At 46.6% G+C, this 24,380-nt stretch overlaps 1 protein-coding gene across 3 annotated transcripts; it reads left to right on the plus strand.

Annotated features, from left to right (window-relative positions):
• Window positions 1–393: 393 nt before the first annotated feature.
• LOC135547489 (GRIP and coiled-coil domain-containing protein 2-like) lies at window positions 394–24,091 on the plus strand. 3 transcript variants are annotated; one of them, XM_064976545.1, is made up of 23 exons: window positions 394–571; window positions 1,009–1,065; window positions 1,338–1,422; window positions 1,756–1,823; window positions 1,940–2,044; window positions 2,179–2,523; window positions 2,649–2,806; window positions 2,951–4,970; window positions 5,149–5,206; window positions 5,452–5,651; window positions 6,407–6,526; window positions 7,015–7,179; window positions 7,260–7,364; window positions 7,683–7,845; window positions 8,204–8,304; window positions 8,540–8,755; window positions 16,357–16,478; window positions 16,563–16,739; window positions 16,845–17,053; window positions 18,032–18,238; window positions 20,191–20,330; window positions 20,406–20,607; window positions 23,530–24,091. In XM_064976545.1, exons 1-23 carry the CDS (start codon window positions 566–568, stop codon window positions 23,601–23,603), a joined length of 5,103 nt encoding a protein of 1,700 aa, XP_064832617.1. In that variant the 5' UTR covers window positions 394–565; the 3' UTR covers window positions 23,604–24,091. The 3 variants fall into 3 exon arrangements, with proteins under 3 accessions (XP_064832617.1, XP_064832619.1, XP_064832618.1); XM_064976547.1 differs by having other exon boundaries at window positions 7,015–7,077; XM_064976546.1 differs by having other exon boundaries at window positions 1,012–1,065.
• The last annotated feature ends 289 nt before the right edge of the window (window positions 24,092–24,380 follow it).

A 24,380-nucleotide genomic window follows, 5' to 3' on the forward strand; every position in this document is an offset into this window, starting at 1 on the left:
CTATTTTTATTTGGGTGGAATAAGTTAATTTCCCTATCACGTATGGATTATTATTATTTTTTTTTACCTTGTTTTGGTTTCAATGAATTCCAGTTGGTGGTGGCAATACACCTTTCTGTGTTATAGTACGCCAAAAAGCCCCCTGAAGAAGAACAAAAAAAACAGCTAAACGTTTTCTCAGCTTCTGTGTTGGAGTTTGCCTCTTGTAATGAACCTCAATGACCTGTAAATGACTATCTACGACTGCTATTCTCTTTTGTTCACCTGGAAATTCCTAGTGCAGTGTATAAATAATTAATGTTACTTTGAAACAACAAAAATATGCCGTTTTCACTGTTATACAATCTGAAGTCTGGCAGGCACTATCGATTACGTTCGCTGTGACGTACGTACGTACGGACGTTGTTTGACGAAGTCGGAAATGAATTGAAGCTTAGTGTTGGACATCAAAATAGTGAAATGCTTTAGTTTTCAAATCGTACCATTCAGTAACATATAGCAGATATTCAGCTACACAGACTACCGATTCCGTTAACGATTGGCTAGTTACATTGCTTCGATCAGGATGGAGGTAAGTTTGGTCCAACGACATGTAACGTTAAGTGATTGTTGTTAGCTCGTCTGACTGGCTAGTAGCAGGTTTAGCAAACGTTAGTGTAGCTAGCTAGCTAACATAATAGGAATGACAACTAAATCGCCATTTAAAATAATATGCGATACTACACAACTGCTAACATGAGATGATAGTGAGACCTTGGCCAAGTTACTGGTCTAGCTAGCTATAAGGGCAATGTTAGCCATGGACAGCTATCCAACTGTTTCCTTATGCAGAAGTATTCACATGCTTCGGTGTCACCAAAGGCAAAGATGGCTATCTCGATGAGATTAGCTACGTTTATGCCTACTCATCGCTTTTGTAGTGTTTGCCTAGGCTGTAAATGTGAGATTGGTGTGTGTGCGTCATACCGGTATATCCTGTTTTATGTCATTGTTTGTTTTCCACAACAGCAGGACCCTGTTTCAGAGTCTGTGGCCTCACCACCTTCAGGTGCAGCAAAATCAAAGGTGCAGCACTCTCGAGTTCTCAGAAATACTATCCTACCCACCACCACACCATTCTTCCTTTATCAGTCTTACAGTATTTTGAAATGTCATGTGCACTTTCTGTATCAATGATGTATACATGAATTGATTGGCCTTGGTGCTCATACTTTTGACAACTTTATAATATCAAAAGATGAGTACTGAGACCCTAAAATAATGCGTTCTATGTCTCACTGTTTGGTACCTCTGTCTCACTGTTTGTTACCTTTTGTCTTATTGTTACCTCTATGAAGTTGGACACGTTGTCCAAGGATGACCTCATCAAGTTTGCCAAGAAGCAGATGGCTGCCATCCAGAAGATCAAGTCCAAATGTGCAGGTACATGATGCACCTGTCATTCGCTTTTTAGATTCAAGGTGTAATTTGACGTGCACAAGTGATAGAGGTAGATATGTATAGGGGTAAGGTGACTAGGCATCAGGATGTATGATAAACAGTAGCAGCAGTGTAAATTATGATTCTATGTGTGTGTATAGAGTCAGTATAAATTTGTGTGCATGTTATTTGTGAGTTGGAGTGTCAGTGTGTGTAGAATCCTGTGAGTGTGAATGGAGACTATTCAATGTTGTGATCGTTTATAATATCAACACAGTAGTAGGATTTCCTTTTTAATATTTTTTTGTCCTTTCTACCTCCCAATATTTTTTTCAGATTTGGAGAAGGAAGTTGACACCCTCAAGTCTCTGCCAACAGGCAATTCAGACGACTCCGTCATACAGGTTTGTGGTCTGAAATTGTTACATGAGAAAATGAATATGCTGCTGCTGAAGTGCTTTGGGAGGGTTTGTAAAGTCATGTGTTTTTCATTCTATTCTGTGGTAATCTGTTCTCCCAGGAGATGACTGAGAGGATGAGTGCCTTGCTGCTGGAGAAGGCTGAGACCCAGCAGAGTGCAGTGTTGCTACGGAAGGAGAATGAGAAGGTCAAGCAGCGGGAACAGGTGAACTGTAGTAGACCATGTTATCTGTCTGTGTAGGCCAGACCAGTGGTCACCTACCCTAGTCCTGGAGAGCAGCATGTTGTTCATCCTTTTGTTCCAGTTCTAACTTCATGTTTTCTGTTGAATATGGCCAGGATGCAGTAAGAAAACTGGCCACCCTGCAGGGAGAGTTGAACCAGGCCAAGGAAGACCACCAGAAGACCATGCACGTATCCCAGGCCAAACATAAAGAAGAGGTCAAATTCTTTCAGAGGCTTCTGAGAGAGAAAGACGAGAGTGACAGAGAGAAAGAGAGCGAAAGAGAGAAAGAAAAGCATAGGGAAAGAGAAAAGGAAGATACAAACGACAGTGTAGAAGCTGTTAGTCACAGCCTGGAGTCGCAGATCTTGAGTCTGCAGACAGAGCTGGCTGCAGCGGTGGAGCGAAGTGCCCAGGAGGCTGCAGTGCTGCAGGAGGACCACCAGAGGGCGCAGACAGAGGTTAGTTCAAAAGCAGTGTCCGAAACATTTCACAAAATGAATACCTTCACACGGTTGTAAGCCGATAGCTGACAAAGACCTTCTGGTTTAAATGTTGCAATACACTGTGTTTCTTTTTATTTTAGGCCCAGCAAGAAGTAGAGAACCTACGAGAAGAATTGGCCCAGCATAGCATGCAACATGAAGAGGAGCTGAGAGCTCTGGAGGAGGACTTTGAGATGGAGAGAGAGAGACTGCTTCTCCTCCAAGAGGAGCTCAGTGAGCAGCTCGCTCTCAAAGACAGGTGGGTCCTACTGCTATACGTTGGTGTTGGACAAGATATTGGTGTTGGATGACATGAGATGAGTCACAGACTGTACACTAAAATGCTTTGAGTCACTTTAAAAAATGCTTAATTAATCAAATTTTCTTCCTCTTCTTATGACAGTTTCTTGCAGGATGTGCAGGAGGAAGAGGAGGAGCCTAGCGGCCGCAGCTCGGGTATAGCCAGGATGTTGGAGCTGTCTGGTTTAAGTCAGATTGATGCCAGTGATGGAGAGACGGAGACTGGACAGCTCCGATCCGCCTTGGAGGACCTGCAATCCCAGAATACAATGCTGCAAGACGAACTGACCTTCTTGGGCAATGTGAAGACTCAACTGGAGGCGGAGCTTGAGAGGATGAGGGAGGAGTTTCAGACAGAGAAGGAGGAGCTAGAATTTAAGATCGATGAGTTGCTGATGACCCGGGAGGGTGCGACCCCTGACCTGAATATGACCCCTTACCGAGACCCTCTGAGCCCGGCAACCCCCAAGTGTGACCTTCAGGAGGTTCCAGCCCTCATTCAGCTCCAGCAGAGTGGGCCACAGAGAGAACCAGCGTACAGCCTGCCTGCCAGCTCTGCTAGCCCCTCCAGCCCTTTCCCTGACACAGTCCACCAGAGTTTGACCCTGGAAGAACAGCAGAGACTGATCCTAGAGGTCCAGGAGCTGAGGACCCAGTGTGAGACCTTAGCTAGAAAGAATACCCAGGCGGTGGGTGAATGTGAGTCTCTAGCCAAAGAGAGGTGCCGGGCAGTGGATGAATGTGAGTACCTAGCCAGAGAGAGGGGGCAGGCGGTGGCTGAGTGCGAACACACCAGAGACATCCTGAGAGGCCTGGAGACTGAGCTAGGTCAGAGGACTGGGGACTTCGTCAGACAATATGAAGCTATGAAGGAACAGGGGGCGTCAGCCATCCAGGAGCTACAGGAGAGAGTCAGAGGGCTAACTGAGGAGAGAGAGAGTCTGGTAGAGACGTTGAGAGTGCTGAATGAAGACAGAGAAAGCCTATTGGAGAAGGTCCAGAGCCTGGAGAAGAGGCTGGAGAGCTTCCTGGAGCAGACACAGGCAGCCGAGGGGCTGAAGGAGCAGCTGCAGACATCTCTGGAGGAGAAGACAGAATTAGCTCTCGAGTTTAAGACCTCTCTGGAGGAGAAGACTGTGTTAGCCTCTGAGCTAAAGGCCTCTCTTGAGGAGCAGACAGCGTTAACCCTCGAGCTAAAGGCTTCAGTGGAGGATCTGAGCAGGCAGAATGGGGATATTCTCTCTCAGCTACAGATGAAGGAGAGTGCTGTTCAGGAGTTAGAGGAAACAGTCAATGTGGTGAGCACAGAGAGGGACCAAACACTGTCAGCACTGCAGGACAGAGAGATGGAGGTGGTGAGGCTGAGGGAGGTGGAGGGGAGGGAAGGCCAAAGAGAAAGGGTGGCTGAGCTACAGGCTCGTATAGAGGAGCTGGAGAAGGAGAGGAGCCTGCTGAAGAGCAGCCTAGGGGAGGTGCAGGGGAGCCCAGGGGAGGAGGTGGAGGAGCTGCAGGCTCGTATAGAGGAGCTGGAGAAGGAGAGGAGCCTGCTGAAGAACAGCCTAGGGGAGGTGCAGGGGAGCCCAGGGGAGGAGGTGGAGGAGCTGCAGGCTCGTATAGAGGAGCTGGAGAAGGAGAGGAGCCTGCTGAAGAACAGCCTAGGGGAGGTGCAGGGGAGCCCAGGGGAGGAGGTGGAGGAGCTGCAGGCTCGTATAGAGGAGCTGGAGAAGGAGAGGAGCCTGCTGAAGAGCAGCCTAGGGGAGGTGCAGGGGAGCCCAGGGGAGGAGGTGGAGGAGCTGCAGGCTCGTATAGAGGAGCTGGAGAAGGAGAGGAGCCTGCTGAAGTGTAATCTGGGGGAGCTGGTGGGAGATACTGAAGCTCTACAGAGAGACCTGGTAGAGATGAAACTTGCCAATCAGAAGATGAGAACAGAGAATCAGGAATTATTGGCCCAGGTCAGCAACGCTACAGAGACACTGGCAGACAAAGAGAGGGAGCAGAAGGTGGGAGGAGAGACAGAAAGAGCGGAGGAGGAAAAACAAGAGGAGAAGAGAGCGCTACAACAGCAGCTAACAGAAAAGGACAAAGTCATATCCCAGCTGAAGAGTGAGATGGCTGTCCTGCAGGTGAGTGCTTCTTCTGTCAGTGTCTTCAAGTTTACTGGATTATATATATATATATATATATATATTTTTTTTTTTGCCTCAAGCTATAGTTTGTTACAGTGACTGCTGAGGTATTTTTCATTAGTTCTACAGACTGACTTTTCCTCTCCCTCCACCTCCCTGTCTCTCCCCCCACCAGTCTACAGCCTCCACTGTCTCAGAGGAGAACACAGCCATAGAGTTAACTGAGAAAATCGGTATGTTCCTAATTACTACTGTAATGGAGAGGTCCAGAACAGGGAACTGGGATACTATGACCAGTAAACACAGATGGGCAGTACTAACAGTGTCATGCTTGTTTTATTATTTCTAGGTGATTTTATTAAGCTCATATAAGAATGACAGATACAAAGTGCCAATCATTAAGGGATTCTGATACTGCTAATGATCTATGTGTGATGATGTCTCTGTGTCCTCTTTTGATTCCATCCCTTCATCACAGCCCTGCTGGAGAAGGAAAGCAAAGAGAAGGATGAGAGGATGAATAAGATCAAGGCAGTGGCTGTGAAAGCCAGGAAGGAGCTGGACACCAGCAGGAAAGAGGCTGTGTCTTTGAAGGAGGAAGTGGAGGTGTTGAAGGCTGAGCGAGAGAAAGTGACCAGCTCAATGAAAGACATCATTCATGGAGCAGAGGGATACAAGGTACTACTCACCCCTGATACCGAGCCCTGACCCCTATGTATTGGTAGGGGAAACCTCACCCCTGATACCGAGCCCTGACCCCTATGTATTGGTTGGGGAAACCTCACCCCTGATACCGAGCCCTGACCCCTATGTATTGGTAGGGGAAACCTCACCCCTGATACCGAGCCCTGACCCCTATGTATTGGTTGGGGAAACCTCACCCCTGATACCGAGCCCTGACCCCTATGTATTGGTAGGGGAAACCTCACCCCTGATACCGAGCCCTGACCCCTATGTATTGGTAGGGGAAACCTCACCCCTGATACCGAGCCCTGACCCCCTGCATCTCTACCTCATACGGAATGAATAACACAGACATCAATAGTGAATTGCTTATTAATAAGCTGTTGGTACAAATCTGAAGAGATTCTTCATGCAAATAATGAAGTGTCATTTTCCCTAGATGGCCAGGGCTGCTATTGCTAAGTGTGTGTGCTCATTAAGGAGCTTTCTGTTTGTTTCAGTTAGTAATGCACAACAGCCACATGAAATGGGTTCAGACGGCTGTCTTTATGATTTGGCTTTGTAAGCCATTAGAGATCAAATCACTCTGCCCAGTTTAATGAGACTTCTGTCCCAGACCTGAATGGATGGATGTCACTGTGTAGAACAGGCAGCTTGATATAGTATGTGTTCTTCTGCATTAAACTGAATGCCTCGATACCTACTCAATAATGAATGTGTTTCATATTACATTTGTGTGTGTTTTACAGAACTTACAGTTGGACTACGACAGACAGACAGAGCAGCTGGATAAGGAGAGAGAGAAGGTGGAGGGAGCTGAGAAACAGATCTCCGAGCTGACCAAACGACTCAACACCGCCGTACAACAGGTAACACACACACACACACACAGGCCCACAAACAAACCATGCTCAGTCTTCCAGCATGCTCAACTAGACTGGCAATTTCCCCCTCAAATATAAACCCTCCCCCTACAAATATAAACTGTCCATTTGTGAATGATTTCCATTCCACTTGTAATGATCCTCACCACCTCCTGATGGTTTTTCCAGTGAAGTAATGGAGTGTATGTGGATAAAGCGGTGTCTCCTTCCATCTGGTGTTGTAGCGTTGTGTCTGCTGAGGAACATGCTGGTCATGGCTGTATGAGCTGACAGCTCCCCTGGAACAATGCAGACAGGAAGTACAGACAGTCAAGTGTCTTGAACAGTGTCTGAACTTCCCTGGATGTCTTTGTTAGAGATGTTGAAGACTATTCTATATCTCTTGCTGGCTGATTATATGACCAAGGGGACTGGGGATTGTCAAGAACTCTAGAGTGAAGTTTTCTTAAATGTGTGTTGTTCTGTGTGTCCAGCATGAGCAGCTGTGGTCGGAGAGAGAGGACCTGATGACTGGAATGGAGACGCTGAGGAGCACGGTGAGACAGATGGAAGGACAGACAGCAGAGCTGCACAGGCAGACAGACACCCTGAACAGAGACCATCAGGCTGAGAGACTACTGAAGGAACAAAAGACAAAGGTGTGTGTGTGTGTGTGTGTGTGTGTGTGTGTGTGTGTGTGTGTGTGTGTGTGCTATGTTAACTGTGTTTGTCTCTCCAGGAGCTGTCGTCGTTGCAGAAGGAGGTAGAGGAGTTGACCGCTCAGCTCCGCAGACAGAAGCAGCAGTCTCAGCAGACTGCACGGGAGCTGGAGCAGCTACGCAAGGTACACACACACACACACACACACACACACACACACACACACACACACACAGCATGGCCACTCAAATAAAGAGCTGGTGAAGCCCTTCCTTCTAACCCTCACTGAGACACTGAGAGTTGTGTGCTGTGTTGCCTCTAGTCCTACAAAACAACGCTGACTCTAGAACGATGTCAAAATAACATTTTCCCCTCGAGCACTGGAAGCTGCTTTCCCATTACTCATACTAAGATGTGTGTAGCAACATGATTCAGTGTGTGTATGTTGCGGTGCACACAGTGTGGTGCAGTGGGTATCCGTTGTGAATGTGTTTTTGTCCAGGAGGCCCAGCAGAGCTCGTTGTTGGACATGGAGATGGCAGACTATGAACGCCTGGTCAAAGAACTCAACACCAAACTGTCAGAGAAGGACGTGTGTGTGGAGGAGCTGAAAACACAGATACACACACACACTCAGAAAGAAGACACACTCAACCAGGAGATTGGTACGCAGACATTTCTACATTTGAGTCATTTAGCAGACGTTCTTATCCAGAGCGACCCACAGTAGTGAACGTGTACATTTGAATACATTTTTTTGTACTGGTCCCCTGTGGGAATCGAACCCACAACCCCAGATCTTCCATGCTCGACCAACTGAACTACACAGGACAGTTATCACACCAATCACTACCATTCACCCAACTGACATAGTTCTCTTACAACTAACCCATTAAAACGGAACTAAATCAGGTCACAGTAGATCAAAATCCTTTGTTTCTATAATGGGTTTCATTCATTACAATGATGTCCTTCAATGCATTTCTGTATTATTTAATTCCTGAAACCTGTGTGATCCCTCAGAGGGTCTGAAGTCCCAGCTGGACCAGTGTGAGGACAAGGGCGCCAAGATGAAACAGCTGCTGGTGAAAACCAAGAAAGATCTGGCGGATGCCAAGCGGCAGGTCAGACTCCAGGGATCACAGTGTTGTGTTCCCCTTACTGTGTTCCCCTTACTGTGTTCCCCTTACTGTGTTCCCCTTACTGTGTTCCCCTTACTGCGTTCCCCTGTGTGTGACGTCACTACTGTATTATAATGAGTGTTGACAGTGTTATGTTACGTTAATACATTGTAGTATTCTAGTTGGTGTTGCCTTAGAAACACTTACATTGTAGTGTGTGTGTGTGTGTGTTGTGCAGGAAGCCTCTCAGATGATGACCCTGGCCTCTCTGAAGGGAGAACTGGAGACCCACCAACAGGAGCTAGAGAACAGTAAGATCCAGTGCTGTGACCTGTCTGGGGAGCGCCATCGGCTGCATGAGCAGCTGAGGACTCTGACGGAACAACAGCAGAGAACAAGCAGCACCCTGCAACACCGACTGACCTCACTACAGCAGGAGTTCAACACTGCCCAGGTATCCCCGCATACAAACGCACGTACGCACACATCTGGTTTTTCTCTATTTCATCTCATCCTCTCTCTCCGTTCCTACCTCTCTCTTCCCCCCCTTTCCACCCTGAACCTCACTCTTCTCTGACCTCTGGACCTTTTTCTCTATGGACCTAGCTCAACCCATCTCCCATCTCTCCCTCTCTCCACCTCTGTCTGGACCTAGCTCAACCCATCTCCCACTCTTCTCCCTCTTTCCACCTCTGTCTGGACCTGAACCTCATCTTCCTCTCTCTCTACCTCTGTCTGGACCTAGCTCAACCCATCTCCCTCTCTCCCTCTCTCTACCTCTGTCTGGACCTAGCTCAACCCATCTCCCTCTCTCCCTCTCTCTACCTCTGTCTGGACCTAGCTCAACCCATCTCCCACTCTCCTCTCTCCCTCTCTCCACCTCTGTCTGGACCTAGCTCAACCCATCTCCCTCTCTCTCTACCTCTGTCTGGACCTAGCTCAACCCATCTCCCACTCTCCTCTCTCCACCTCTGTCTGGACCTAGCTCAACCCATCTCCCACTCTCTCTCTCCACCTCTGTCTGGACCTAGCTCAACCCATCTCCCACTCTCCTCTCTCCCTCTCTCTACCTCTGTCTGGACCTAGCTCAACCCATCTCCCACTCTCCTCTCTCCACCTCTGTCTCACCTCTGTCTGGACCTAGCTCCCTCTCCCTCTCTACCTCTGTCTGGACCTAGCTCAACCCCAACCTCTGTCTGGACCTAGCTCCCACTCTCTGTCTCTCTCCACCTCTGTCTGGACCTAGCTCAACCTCTCTCCCTCTCTCTCCACCATCTGGACCTAGCTCAACCCCTCTCCCTCCTCTCTCCCTCTCCACCTCTGTCTGGACCTAGCTCAACCCCTCTCCCCTCTCTCCTCCCTCTCCACCTCTATCTGGACCTAGCTCAACCCCTCCCACTCTCCTCTCTCCCTCTCTCCACCTCTGTCTGGACCTAGCTCTCTCCTCCTCTCTCCACCTCTGTCTGGACCTAGCTCAACCCCCTCCCACTCTCCCTCTCCACCTCTATCTGGACCTAGCTCAACCCCTCTCCCACTCTCCCTCTCCCTCTCCACCTCTGTCTGGACCTAGCTCAACCCCCTCCCTCTCCCTCTTTCTCTCCACCTCTGTCTCTAGCTCAATCTGGACCTAGCTCAACCCCTCTCCCACTCTCCTCTCTCCCTCTCTCCACCTCTGTCTGGACCTGCTCAACCCCCTCTCCCACTCTCCTCTCTCCCTCTTTCCACCTCTGTCTGGACCTAGCTCAACTCCCTCTCCCTCCACCTCTGTCTGGACCTAGCTCAACCCCTCTCCCCTCTCTCCACCTCTATCTGGACCTCCAGCTCAACCCCTCTCCCACTCTCCCTCCCTCTCTCCACCTCTGTCTGGACCTAGCTCAACCCCTCTCCCACTCTCTCCTCTCTCCACCTCTATCTGGACCTAGCTCAACCCCTCTCCCACTCTCCTCTCTCCCTCTCTCCACCTCTGTCTGGACCTAGCTCAACCCCTCCCTCTCTCCCTCTCCACCTCTATCTGGACCTAGCTCAACCCCTCTCCCACTCTCCTCTCTCCCTCTCTCCACCTCTGTCTGGACCTAGCTCAACCCCTCTCCCACTCTCCTCTCTCCCTCTCTCCACCTCTATCTGGACCTAGCTCAACCCCTCTCCCACTCTCCTCTCTCCCTCTCTCCACCTCTGTCTGGACCTCTGGACCTAGCTCTCCCTCTCCCCTCTATCTGGACCCCTCCTCTCCCACTCTGGACCTAGCTCTCCCTCTCCACCTCTGTCTGGACCTAGCTCAACTCTCCTCTCTCCCTCTTTCCACCTCTGTCTGGACCCCACTCTCCTCTCTCCCTCTCCACCTCTGTCTGGACCTAGCTCAACCCCTCTCCCACTCTCCTAGCTCAACCCCTCTCCCCTCTCCACCTCTGCTCACCTCTGTCTGGACCTAGCCAACCCCCTCTGTCTGGACCCCTCTCCTCTCTCCCTCTTCACCTCTATCTGGACCTAGCTCAACCCCTCTCCCTGGACCTAGCTCCTCTCTCCTCTCCCTCTCCACCTCTATCTGGACCTAGCTCCAACTCCCTCTCCCCTCTCTTCTCTCTCAACCCCTCTCCCCTCCTCTCTCCCTCTTTCCACCTCTGTCTGGACCTAGCTCAACCCCTCTCCCACTCTCTCTCCCTCTCTCCACCTCTATCTGGACCTAGCTCTCCCACTCCTCTCTCCCTCTTTCCACCTCTGTCTGGACCTAGCTCAACCCCTCTCCTGGACCTAGCTCAACCCCTCTCCCCCTCTCCCCTTTCCACCTCTATCTGGACCTAGCTCAACCCCTCTCCCACTCTCCTCTCTCCTCTCTCCACCTCTATCTGGACCTAGCTCAACTCCCCTCCCACTCTGTCTGGACCTCTCACTCTCTCTCTCCCTCTTTCCACCTCTATCTGGACCTAGCTCAACCCCTCCCACTCCCCTCTCTCTCCACCTCTGTCTGGACCTAGCTCTCCCTCTTCCACTCAACCCCTCTCCCACTCTCCTCTCTCCCTAGCTCTCCACCTCTGTCTGGAAGCTCCCACTCTCCTCCTCCCTCTCTCCACCTCTATCTGGACCTAGCTCAACCCCTCCCCTCTCCTCTCTCCCTCTCTCCCCTCTCTCCCACTCTCCTCTCTCCACCTCTATCTGGACCTAGCTCAACCCCTCTCCTCTCTCCACCTCTGTCTGGACCTAGCTCAACCCCTCTCCCACTCTCCTCTCTCCATACCCTCTTTTAGCTCAGCTCAGTCAGTAGAAATAGCTTCATGGATTTCCCATCAGTAGAGTTTGAGTGTGCAGCTTTTCTAAATGGTTGAAACCAAATCTTATTATTATTACCCTGGGGTCTAGTGGGTGATAATGAATGGTACGGTCTGGCTCCACGGAAGAGGAAGTGCTGCTGGGTTGTCTACCTCTGGGACCTACACACTAACACTGTACTATTCATTACAATATATTATCATTCACTCACACACACACACACACACACTATACAGCAGGGCGGGCCCAATTTTTGGGGGAGGGGGTTTTGTTTGCGGAAGAAAAGAGTCTGTAAAATCACCAGGAATTCAGCAAAAAGAACATTTCTTTTTTAAATAGATGTGATCATGTCTCAATGTAATCAGGATATGAAATTATTTTTGTATTTTTTTTGAATGCAATCTCTTTTTGGGCTTAGTTGTGGTCAATTTGCAGTGTACACATTTATTATTTTTTATTTTATTTCACCTTTTATTTAACCAGATAGGGCAGTTGAGAACAAGTTCTCATTTACAACTGCGACCTGGCCAAGATAAAGCAAAGCAGTGCGACACAAACAACAACAGGGTTACACATGAGATAAACAAACGTACAGTCAATAACACAATAGAAAAGTCTATATAAAGTGTGTGCAAATGTAGTAAGATAAGGGAGGTAAGGCAATAAATTGGCCATAATGCCGAAATATTTACAATTGAGAAATTAAACACTGGAGTGATAGATGTGCAGAAGATGAATGTGCAAGTAGATATACTGGGGTGCAAAGGAGCAAAAAACTAAAAAACAATATTGGGGATGAGGTAGTTGGATGGGCTGTTTACAGATAGGCTATGTACAGCTGCAATTATCTGTAAGCTGCTCTGACAGCTGATGCTTAAAATTAGTGAGCAAGATATAAGTCTCCAGCTTCAGTGATTTTTGCAATTCGTTCCAGTCATTGGCAGCAGAGAAATGGAAGGAAAGGGCGCCAAAGGAGGAATTGGCTTTGGGGGTGACCAGTGAAATATACCTGCTGGAGCGTGTGCTACAGGTGGGTGCTGCTTTGGTAACCAGTGAGCTGAGATAAGGCGGGGCTTTACCTAGCAAAGACTTATAGATGACCTGGAGCCATTGGGTTTGGCGACGAATATGACGCAAGGGCCAGCCAACGAGAGCATACAGGTCGCAATGGTGGGTAGTATATGGGGCTTTGGTGACAACAGATGGCACTGTGATAGACTGCATCCAATTTGCTGAGTAGAGTGTTGGAGGCTATTTTGTAAATGACATCGTCAAGGTTCGGTAGGATAGTCAGTTTTACGAGGGTATGTTTAGCAACATGAGTGAAGGATGCTTTGTTGCGAAATGGGAAGCTGATTCTAGATGTAATTTTGGATTGGAGATGGTTAATGTGAGTCTGGAAGGAGAGTTTCCAGTGTAACCAGACACCTAGGTATTTGTAGTTGTCCACATATTCTAAGTCAGAACCGTCCAGAGTAGTGTTGCTAGTCAGCCGGGCGGGTGTGGGCAGTGATCGGTTGAAGAGCATGCATTTAGTTTTACTAGCATTTAAGAGCAGTTGGAGGCTACAGAAGGAGTGTTGTATGGCATTGAAGCTTGTTTGGAGGTTTATTAGCACAGTGTCCAAAGAAGGGCCAGATATATACAGAATGGTATCGCCTGCGTAGAGGTGGATCAGAGAATCACCAGCAGCAAGAGCGACATCGCAAGAGCGATGTATACAGAGAAAAGAGTCGGCCGAGAGTTGAACCCTGTGGCACCCCCATAGAGACTGCCAGAGGCCCGGACAACAGGCCCTCCGATTTGACACACTGAACTCTATCTGAGAAGTAGTTGGTGAACCAGGCGAGGCAGTCATTTCAGAAACCAAGGCTGTTGAGTCTGCCGATAAGAATGAGGTGATTGACAGAGTCGAAAGCCTTGGCCAGGTCGATGAAGACGGCTGCACAGTATTGTCTTTTATCGATGGTGGTTATGATATCGTTTAGGACCTTGAGCGTGGCTCAGATGCACCCATGATCAGCTCGGAAACCAGATTGCATAGCGGAGAAGGTACGGTGGGATTCGAAATGGTTGGTGATCTGTTTGTTAACTTGGCTTTCGAAGACTTTAGAAAGGCAGGGCAGGATGGATATGGGTCTATAGCAGTTTGGGTCTAGAGTGTCTCCCCCTTTGAAGAGGGGGATGACCTTGGCAGCTTAACAATCTTTGGGGATCTCAGACGATACGAAAGAGAGGTTGAACAGACTAGTAATAGGGGTTGCAACAATTGCTGTGGATAATCTTCGAAAGAGAGGGTCCAGATTGTCTAGACCAGCTGATCTGTAGGGGTCCAGATTTTGCAGCTCTTTCAGAACATCAGCTGTTTGGATTTGGGTGAAGGAGAAATGGGGGAGGCTTGGGCAAGTTGCTGTGGGAGGTGGAGGGCTGTTGACCGGGTTAGGTGTAGCCAGGTGGAAAGCATGGCCAGCCGTAGAATAATGCTTATTGGAATTCTCAATTATCGTGGATTTATCGGTGGTGTCAGTGTTTTCTAGCCTCAGTGCGGTGGGCAGCTGGGAGGAGGTGCTCTTATTCTCCATGGACTTTAGTGTCCCAGAACATTTTGGAGTTTGTGTTACAGGATGCAAATTTCTGTTTGATAAAGCGAGCCTTTGCTTTCCTAAATGCCTGTCTATATTGGTTCCTAACTTCCCTGAAAAGTTGCATATCGTAGGGGCTATTCGATGCTAATGCAGAACGACACAGGATGTTTTTGTGATGGTCAAGAGCAGTCCGGTCTGGAGAGAACCAATGGCTATGTTTGTTCCTGGTTCTACACTTTATGAATGGGGCATGCTTATTTAAGATGTTGAGGAAAGCACTTCTAAAGAACAACCAGGTACTGACGGAAAGAGGTCAATATCCTTCCAGGATACCCGGATCATAATGACAGTGCCGACAGAAAGTATTTATACCCCTTGACTTACTCCACATTTTGTTGCCTGAATTCAAAATGGTTTAAATGTTTTTTTCTTCTCACCTATCTAGACAAAACCCAATCATGTTAAAGTGAAAGCATGTTGTTAGACATGTTTGTTAATTTATTGACAAATAAATATCTAATTTCCATAATATCTAAATATGTAATTTCCATAAGTATTCACTCCCCTGAGTCAATACTTTGTAGAATCACCTTTGGCAGCGATTACAGCTGTGTGTATTCTGGGTAATTCTCTAAAAGCACCTTTGGCAGCGATTACAGCTGTGTGTATTCTGGGTAATTCTCTAAAAGCACCTTTGGCAGCGATTACAGCTTTGTGTATTCTGGGTAATTCTCTAAAAGCACCTTTGGCAGCGATTACAGCTGTGTGTATTCTGGGTAAGTCTCTAAAAGCACCTTTGGCAGCGATTACAGCTGTGTGTATTCTGGGTAATTCTCTAAAAGCACCTTTGGCAGCGATTACAGCTGTGTGTATTCTGGGTAATTCTCTAAAAGCACCTTTGGCAGCGATTACAGCTGTGTGTATTCTGGGTAAGTCTCTAAAAGCACCTTTGGCAGCGATTACAGCTGTGTGTATTCTGGGTAAGTCTCTAAAAGCACCTTTGGCAGCGATTACAGCTGTGTGTATTCTGGATAAGTCTCTAAAAGCACCTTTGGCAGCGATTACAGCTGTGTGTATTCTGGGTAAGTCTCTAAAATCTTTTTATCCTGAATAACTCCCCAGTCCTTACTATTACAAGCAATCCTATCACATTATGGAGCCACCACTTTGCTTGAAAATATGGAGAGTGGTACTCTGTAATGTGTTTGTATTGGATTTGCCCCAAATATAACACTTTATATTCTGGACAAAAAGTGAATTGCTTTGCCACATTTTTTGCCATATTACTTTAGTGCCTTGTTGCATGTTTTAGAATATATTTTTTATTCTGTACAGGCTTCTTTTTCAATTTGTCAATTAGGTTAGTATGGTGGAGTAACTACAATGTTGTTGATCCATCTTCAGTTTTCTCCTGTCACATCCATTAAACTCTAACTGTTTTAAAGTCACCATTGGCCTCATGGTGAAATCCTTCAGCGGTTTCCTTCCTCCAACAACTGAGTGATGAAGGGCGCCTGTATCTTTCTAGTGATTGGGTGTGTTGATAAGCCATCCAAAGTGTCATTAATAACTTCACCGTCCTCAGAGATATTCGATGCCTGCTTTTTAAATGTTTGCTTATCTACCAATAGGTGCCCTTCTTTGTGAGGCATTGGAAAACCTCCCTGGTCTTTATGGTTGAACCTGTGTTTGAAATTCAGTACTCAATTGAGGGACCTTACAATTATCTGTATTTGTGGGGTACACAGATGAGGTAGTCATTCAAAAATCATGTTAAACACTATCATTGCACACAGAGTGAGTCCATGCAACTTATTGTGTGTTGTTAAGCAAATTTCTACTCCTGAATTTATTCAGACTTGCCATAATAACGGGTTTGAATACTAATTGACTCAAGACATTTCAGCTTTTCATTTGTTATTAATTTATAAACATTTGCAAAAACATAATTCCACTTTGGCACTGTATGTTCCAGCCCCGCGACCATTTGCTCTGATATAAACTGTCTCGATGCTGAATGTAGTTGCCTACCCCTGCTATACACTGTCATATTTCTAGCTGCTGATCTGCAGAAACACACCTAATTACACTTCAGTGTGAAAATAGAGATACCGGTAGCACGTAATATGTGTGCTTACAAACAGTTTGTTAAGCATTTGAATTAATTACAACTTCAATCAATGTGTGATGTCTATTCTGTTTTCAGGCTGAGCTGTCATTTGTCACTACTGAGTTTGACAGCTATAAGGTCAGAGTTCACAATGTCCTCAAACAGCAGAAGAACAAGAGTTCGGCCCAGAGTGACGGACACGTCACCAAACAGGAGAGGTATAGCTACAGATGCTGTGTGTGTGTGTTTTATATGGTGACATATTTGATGTGTTATATGATGATAATGTGTGTGTGTGACAGAGAGCAGATGGAGTCCATGGTGGACCAGTATAAAGCCAAGCTGCAGGACAGTCAGCAGAGTCTGGCGGTGAGCACTGCAGAGTTCCAACAGCTCCAGATGGAACACGACACACTGCTGGAACGACACAACAAGATACTGCAGGAGACCGTAACTAAAGAGGCCGAGCTCAGAGAGCGGTGTGTGGAGGAGTAACCTTGCCTGAAGACTTGTATTAGCTCCCAGAGCTCATGCCTTTAGCTCAGTGGGTTAACGTTTCCCATCTCTCCTTTATCTTCCTCCAGACTCCTGTCTCTCCAGGCAGAGAGTATGTCGCTGCGGACAGAGCTTGCCCAGACGGTGGGTCAACTTACCTCCCAGGCCGACGCCCAACGCTCAGGGTTCCGGGAGCAGATCCGCCACCTTCAGGACGAACACAGAACTACAGTAGAGACCCTGCAGAACCAGATGACCCGGCTGGAGAACCAACTATTCACATTGCAGAGCCAGACCGGTAAGACCGAGGATTGGGTTGAGAGTGGGAAAGAATAGAGTGCGGTTCTGGAGAGGCAAAGAGAGGAGGGGGGTGAGTGTTGGGTTCGAGAGCCAGCGGAGAGTGAGAAGGGGATGGAGACCAGGGGAAGGGTAGAGAGAGGGGTTGTGAGTTGAGATAGACCGAGCTGATAGACCTTATATCACCTTCCACACAGGGGCCCTCTGGAGCCACTTGGTGTAAACACACACCATCTATCTCTCTACCTTTTCATCTTACTCGTCTAGTGTGGTAGTGCAGCTGTTTAGAGATGGGAGAGAGAGCTGAGTGAGAGGGGACTTCCTTCATCTCAGCCTGGCCAGGTGTTAGTGTGAAGGCTACAAAGAGCCCATCCAGCCTTAACCAGCCCTGCTCTGCCCGCCCCTCTGGGTAGCACCAGCACACTGGCATCTGGAGAGCCTGGTCGTTAGTGCCACCCTAACACAAAAGTTGGGCGCAGTTGCACTTCTGGAGACAGCAAGGCTGGATCCCTTCTTATAATCAGAAATAACTTCTGCTTATTGTCTCTCTTCCTTCATCTGCACTGAACCTTAAACGGTTTAAGATTTGATTGAATCTTGACGTGAAAACTATTAACTTCAAGTGCAAGTTCGGGTCAAGAGGTTCCAGAGAGACTCCACCACTGTGGGTGTTCTCTAGGGTGTGAAGAGCAGGGCGGGCTGCAGGTGGTTCTACCCACACGTCTCTCACTCTCTCTGTCCGTCAATCAGACACCCGCCCTTTCTCTACCTCTGTCTCTCACACATATACACACACCTACCAATATGAAGTCCGCTCCTTTTCAGCAGTTATTTTTATCATCCTCTGTTCATAAACTTATCTAAGCCCTGTATGCTTCTTGATTTCACACCCGCACCCTCTCAAGGTGAAGTAGGGAATTACATTGTTGTACTCTGCCCGACTAGATATGTGTTGTCTTACTCTCTCTCCACCGTCCAGCTCCAGTCCAGACCAGTCGTAAGCCAGTGGTGGACCGCCGGACTGTGGACCAGGGGGCGATGGGGGGGTTGGGCCTCAGTGACCTCCAGTCCATGGCTAGAGAGGAGGGGGAGGGCATGGAGACCACTGAGACAGAGTCCCTGTCCCTCCCACACACACCCCTACCCTCACTGGAGCATCTACTCACCTCCCCAGACCCCAAACAGGGTAGGAGTTTGTGTCCATGCTTGATTTCAATGGATACATACTAGAGGTTGACCGATTTATGATTTTTCAATGCCGATACCGATTTATTGGAGGACCAAAAAAAAGCCGATATCGATTACTCGGCCGACTTTAAAAATGTAAAATAAAATAAACTTAAAAAAAAAAAATTATAACGACAGTTACAACAATACTGAATGAACACTTATTTTAACCTAATATAATACATAAATAAAAATCAATTTAGCCTCAAATAAATAATGAAATATGTTCATTTTGGTTTAAATAATGCAAAAACACTGTGTTGGAGAAGTAAAAGTGCAATATGTGCCATGTAAGAAAGCTAATGTTTCAGTTTCTTGCTTAGAACATGAGAACATATGAAAGCTGGTGGTTCCTTTAAACATGAGTCTTCAATATTCCAAGGTAAGAGGTTTTAGGTTGTAGTTAATATAGTATTTATAGGACTATTTCTCTCTATACCATATGTATTTCATATACCTTTGACTATGGGATGTTCTTATAGGCACTATAGTATTACCAGTGTAACAGTATAGCTTCCGTCCCTCTCCTCGCCCCTACCTGGGCTCGAACCAGGAACACATCGACAACAGCCACACTCGAAGCAGCATTACCCATCGCTCCACAAAAGCCGCGGCCCTTGCAGAGCAAGGGGAATAACTACTCCAAATCTCAGAGCAAGTGACGTTTGAAACGCCATTAGCGCACACCCAGCTAACTAGCTAGCCATTTCACATCGGTTACACCAGCCATTAGGCTGATAGGCTTGAAGTCATAAACATGGCTGTACTTGCAAAGAGCTGCTGGCAAAACGCACGAAAGTGCTGTTTGAATGAATGCTTACGAGCCTGTTGCTGCCTACCATTGCTCAGTCAGACTGCTCTATCAAATCATAGACTTAATTATAACATAATAACACACAGAAATACGAGCCTTTGGTCATTAATATGGTTGAATCCGGAAACTATCATCTCGAAAACAAAACGTTTATTATTTCAGTGAAATACGGAACCGTTTGGTAATTTATCTAACGGGTGGTATCCATAAGTCTAAATATTCTTGTTACATTGCACAACCTTCAATGTTATGTCATAATAACGTAAAATTCTGGCAAATTAGTTCGCAATGAGCCAGACTGCCCAAACTGTTGCATATATACCCTGACTCTGCATGCAATGAATGCAAGAGAAATGACACAATTTCACCTGGTTAATATTGCCTGCTAACCTGGATTTCTTTTAGCTAAATATGCAGGTTTAAAAATATATACTTCTGTGTAATGATTTTAAGAAAGGCATTGGTGTTTATGGTTAGGCACAGTCGTCCAACGATTGTGCTTTTTTCGAAAATGCGCTTTTGTTAAATCATTTCCCAGCGCTGCATCGATTATATGCAACACAGGACATGCTAGATAAACTAGTAATATCATCAACCATGTGTAGTTATAACTAGTGATTATGACCGATTTTATAGTTTTTTTACAAGATAAGTTTAATTCTAGCTAGCAACTTACCTTGGCTTCTACTGCATTTGTGTAACAGGCAGGCTCCTCGTGAGGCAGGTGGTTAGAGCGTGTGACTAGTTAACTGGAATGTTGCAAGATCGGATCCTCCGAGCTGAAAATCTGTTGTTCTGCCCCTGAACAGGCAGTTAACCCACCGTTCCTAGGCAGTCATTGAAAATAAGAATGTGTTCTTAACTGACTTGCCTAGTTAAATAAAGGAATACATTTTTTTTTAAAATGAGCAAAATCGGTGCCCAAAAATACAGATTTCCGATTATTATGAAAAGTTGAAATCGGGACTAATTAATCGGCCAACCTCTAATACATACTGTAGTTGGTTTTGTTCCCACAAGAGACATGTATTTGAGATACTGTGTCTTTGAATACACCTGTCTGCTAAAGGAGCACTTGTCTGTGTGATTGGTTTCAGAGCCGTTTGTGTGGCAGGTGGAGCCGACTAAAGAGGAGTTAAGTCAGAAGTTGGCCACAGCTACACGCAGTATGGAACACATGAACATGCTACTGCATGAGACAGAGGCGACCAACGCTGTTCTGATGGAACAGGTCAATGTATGTACACTCACTCAATCACACACACTCACGCACGCATGCATTCATACTGTGACGGTGTTCTTTCTTCTGTAGCTGTTGAAGTCTGAGGTGCGTCGTCTGGAGCGTAACCATGAGAGGGAGAAGAGTGTAGCCAACCTGGAGTATCTGAAGAATGTCCTCCTGCAGTTCATCTTCCTGCAGTCAGGCAGCGAGAGACGGGCTCTACTCCCTGTCATACACACCATGTTACAACTCAGCCCTGAGGAGAAGAATAAACTGGCTGCTATCGCAATGGGTAGGAATACACACACACCCACATACACAGACACCCACATACACAGACACCCACATACACAGACACACCCACATACACAGACACACCCACATACACAGACACACACACACACTGTATACACAGACACACACCCACACTGTATACACAGACACACCCACTTACACAGACACACCCACTTACACAGACACACCCACTTACACAGACACACCCACATACACAGACACACACCCACATACACAGACACACACCCACATACACAGACACACACCCACACTGTATACACAGACACACACCCACACTGTATACACAGACACACACCCACACTGTATACACAGACACACACACACTGTATACACAGACACACACACTGTATACACAGACACACACACACTGTATACACAGACACACACACACTGTAGACACACACACACACACACACACACACTGTATACACAGACACACACACTGTATACACAGACACACACACAGACACACCCACCCTCACACACAGACACACACTGTATACACAGACACACAGACACACACACACTACATACACACACACTGTATACACAGACAAACCCACACACACACTATATACACAGACAAACCCACACACACTGTATACACAGACAAACCCACACACACACACTGTATACACAGACAAACCCACACACACACACTATATACACAGACAAACCCACACAAACACACTATATACACAGACAAACCCACACACACACACGCTGTACATGCACAAACACACACACTGTATACACACACAGACACACACACACACACTGTATACACCCACATTCACACATACACACACACACACACACATTGTATACACACCCACAAATACACACACACACTGTATACACAGACACCCACGCTGTACACACACACACACACACACACATATACACTCTCTCTCACACACACCCATCAATCTCTGTGTGAGTAGTACGTTGAGTGAAGTTGCAGAGACCTCAATATGTTATATAGGTCAACATTGGAATGTTTAGTGCTGGGTACCCCAACTGGTGGCCCGCGGTTGATTTTATTTGCTGAGAAATGTTTGAATTGTTGGACGTAAGACTGTAAATACCCAGCAAATTAGCTCCAAGTGATTTGTTCCAAATCTGTTCCAAAGTGTACAAAACATTGATATAGACTGACCAGGTGAAAGCTATGACCTCGTATTGATTTCAATCAAATCAAAGTGTATTTGTCACATGCACTGAATATGACAGGTCTACAGTGAAATGCTTACTTACAGGCTCTAACCAACAGTGCAATTTGTAAGTAAAAAAAATAGGTATTAGGTGAACAATATATAAGTAAAGAAATAAAAACAACCGTGAAAATAACAGTAGAGGCTATATACAGGTGGTACCGGTACAGAGTCAATGTGTGGGGGCACCGGTTAGTCGGGCTAATTGAGGTAATATGTACTTGTAGGTATAGTTCAAGTGACTATGTATGCATAGATGATAAACGGCGATTAGCAGCAGAGTAAAAAAAGGGGTTGGGGGGGAACACAATGCAAATAGTCCAGGTAGCCATTTGATTACCTGTTTAGGAGTCTTATGGCTTGGGGATAAAAGTTGCCGAGAAGCCTTTTGGTCCTAGACTTGGTGCTCCGGTACTGCTTGATGTGTTGTAGCAGTGTAGATGAAGAGGAGGTGACGGGTTAAATAATGATTTTTAAGCCTTGAATGTCATTCAGAGGGTGAATAGGAAAGACAAAAGATTTCAGTGTCTTTGAACGAGGTGTGATAGTAGGTGCCAGGTGCACCGGTTCGTGTCAAGAACTGCAACACTGCTGGGTTTTTCACGCTCATCAGTTTCCCATGTGTATCAAGAATGGTCCACCACCCAAAGGACATCCAGCCAACTTGATACAACTCTGGGAAGCATTGGAGTCAACATGGGCCAGCATCCCTGTGGAATGCTTTCGACACCTTGTAGAGTCCATGCCCCGATGAATTGAGGCTGTTCTGAGGGCAAAAGGGGGTGCAACTAAGTATTAGGAAGGTGTTCCTAATGTTTTATGCACTCAGTGTATGTGATTGTATACAAAGGTTTGAAATGATTATGTTTTAGGCAAATATTATACGGAGTGGCTACAAATAAGGAGTTTATGTATCCCAATTTGCCCAGGCAAAAAAATATGGATATTTCTGCACATTTGACATAGGCAGCGGAGTGGGCAATCAGCTATGGAGTTGCTGTGCTCTGCTGCCACTCCCCCCTCCTTGATTGCCTTTTGTTTTGGTTATTTTTTTTCATCATCATTGAAAATATTTCCTAAGCTGTGCAAAAGGCAGACAGGCCGTCAAGTAGGATGATTTTTTTCAGGAACTACGATATGGCAGCATCTATAAAGAGTAGCCTACATCACACAAAATGCTAAACGTTTTTTATCCAAAGTGTAGGGACTGAGTCCTGCTTGTGCAATTGCAATATCCATTGCAACAGACAGACCGAGATGGTTGTAGCCTTTATGATATATGCTCTGGAATGTACGTTCAAATCGCTGCAGGGTTTTTATTTAAACTGTTCAAAAAGGAGACATGAGCTATATCATCATGGTTCAGAAGAGTAAACAGTGAAATGTGGTGGGGGGGGGGGGGGCAGCAACCTTAGAAAAATGTATGTGTGTGTAAAGTCACATGTTCAGAACGTGGTCCGGATCCTTATCTTTAAGAAAGAGGTTTCTAGAAGAGGCAGGCAGGGCGAAAGCTCCTTATCCACGGCCAATATTATATCTGTCTGGGCTTCTTGCAATCAATTTGCTGTCTACTAATTATTTGTAATTATGTTTCCGGCCCCCTGACCATCCGCTCAAGAAAGAATTGGCCCGTGGCTGAATCTAGTTGTCCTACCTGTCTCTGAACCGCTCTCTTTTTGCTTCAGGTGAGGAGGAGGTGGGAGGAGCTAAAGGCTCAGGATGGACCTCCTACCTTCACAGCTGGTCTGGCATCAGATAAAGACATCAACTACTGCCATCTCACTACCTGCCTTCACTTTCATCTGATCAATATGTCTGATCAACTGGAGTTATTGAAAAGTCTTCATATATTATTGATGATCATTAATCTACTTGAAATGAAGCAAGTGCTGACAGCAGCAAAACAAGCCGGTGCTCTTTTAACTGTTTAGTTACTGGACCGGTGATGATTCCTCAATGCCTCACATTCAATACTTTGTTTTTTACGACTGCATTTGTAGCTTCGTAATAATCCGCTCCATGCAGCGCCTAAGTTAAAATGGTTAATGAAGTGAACTATGACTGTGATGACATATTTCACTTAAGATCTAATGTAGAGTGGTTAATCAACAATTATAACAATTCACACATTTACATTACATTTAAGTCATTTAGCAGACGCTCTTATCCAGAGCGACTTACAAATTGGTGAATTCACCTTCTGACATCCAGTGGAACAGCCACTTTACAATAGTGCATCTAAATCATTAAGGGGGGGGGTGAGAAGGATTACTTATCTTATCCTAGGTATTCCTTGAAGAGGTGGGGTTTCAGGTGTCTCCGGAAGGTGGTGATTGACTCCGCTGTCCTGGCGTCGTGAGGGAGTTTGTTCCACCATTGGGGGGCCAGAGCAGCGAACAGTTTTGACTGGGCTGAGCGGGAACTGTACTTCCTCAATGGTAGGGAGGCGAGCAGGCCAGAGGTGGATGAACGCAGTGCCCTTGCTTGGGTGTAGGGCCTGATCAGAGCCTGGAGGTACTGCGGTGCCGTTCCCCTC

This window comes from Oncorhynchus masou, chromosome 10 (genome assembly GCF_036934945.1).
Source record: "Oncorhynchus masou masou isolate Uvic2021 chromosome 10, UVic_Omas_1.1, whole genome shotgun sequence".
Taxonomy (NCBI): Eukaryota; Metazoa; Chordata; class Actinopteri; order Salmoniformes; family Salmonidae; genus Oncorhynchus; species Oncorhynchus masou.

Excerpts from the sequence above, each read along its gene's own strand:
- LOC135547489 (XM_064976545.1), top strand. Across the intron at positions 7,365-7,682 it reads AGCTGGAGCAGCTACGCAAG|GAGGCCCAGCAGAGCTCGTT; the intron begins GTACACACACAC and ends GTTTTTGTCCAG. Across the intron at positions 16,479-16,562 it reads CACGTCACCAAACAGGAGAG|AGAGCAGATGGAGTCCATGG; the intron begins GTATAGCTACAG and ends TGTGTGTGACAG.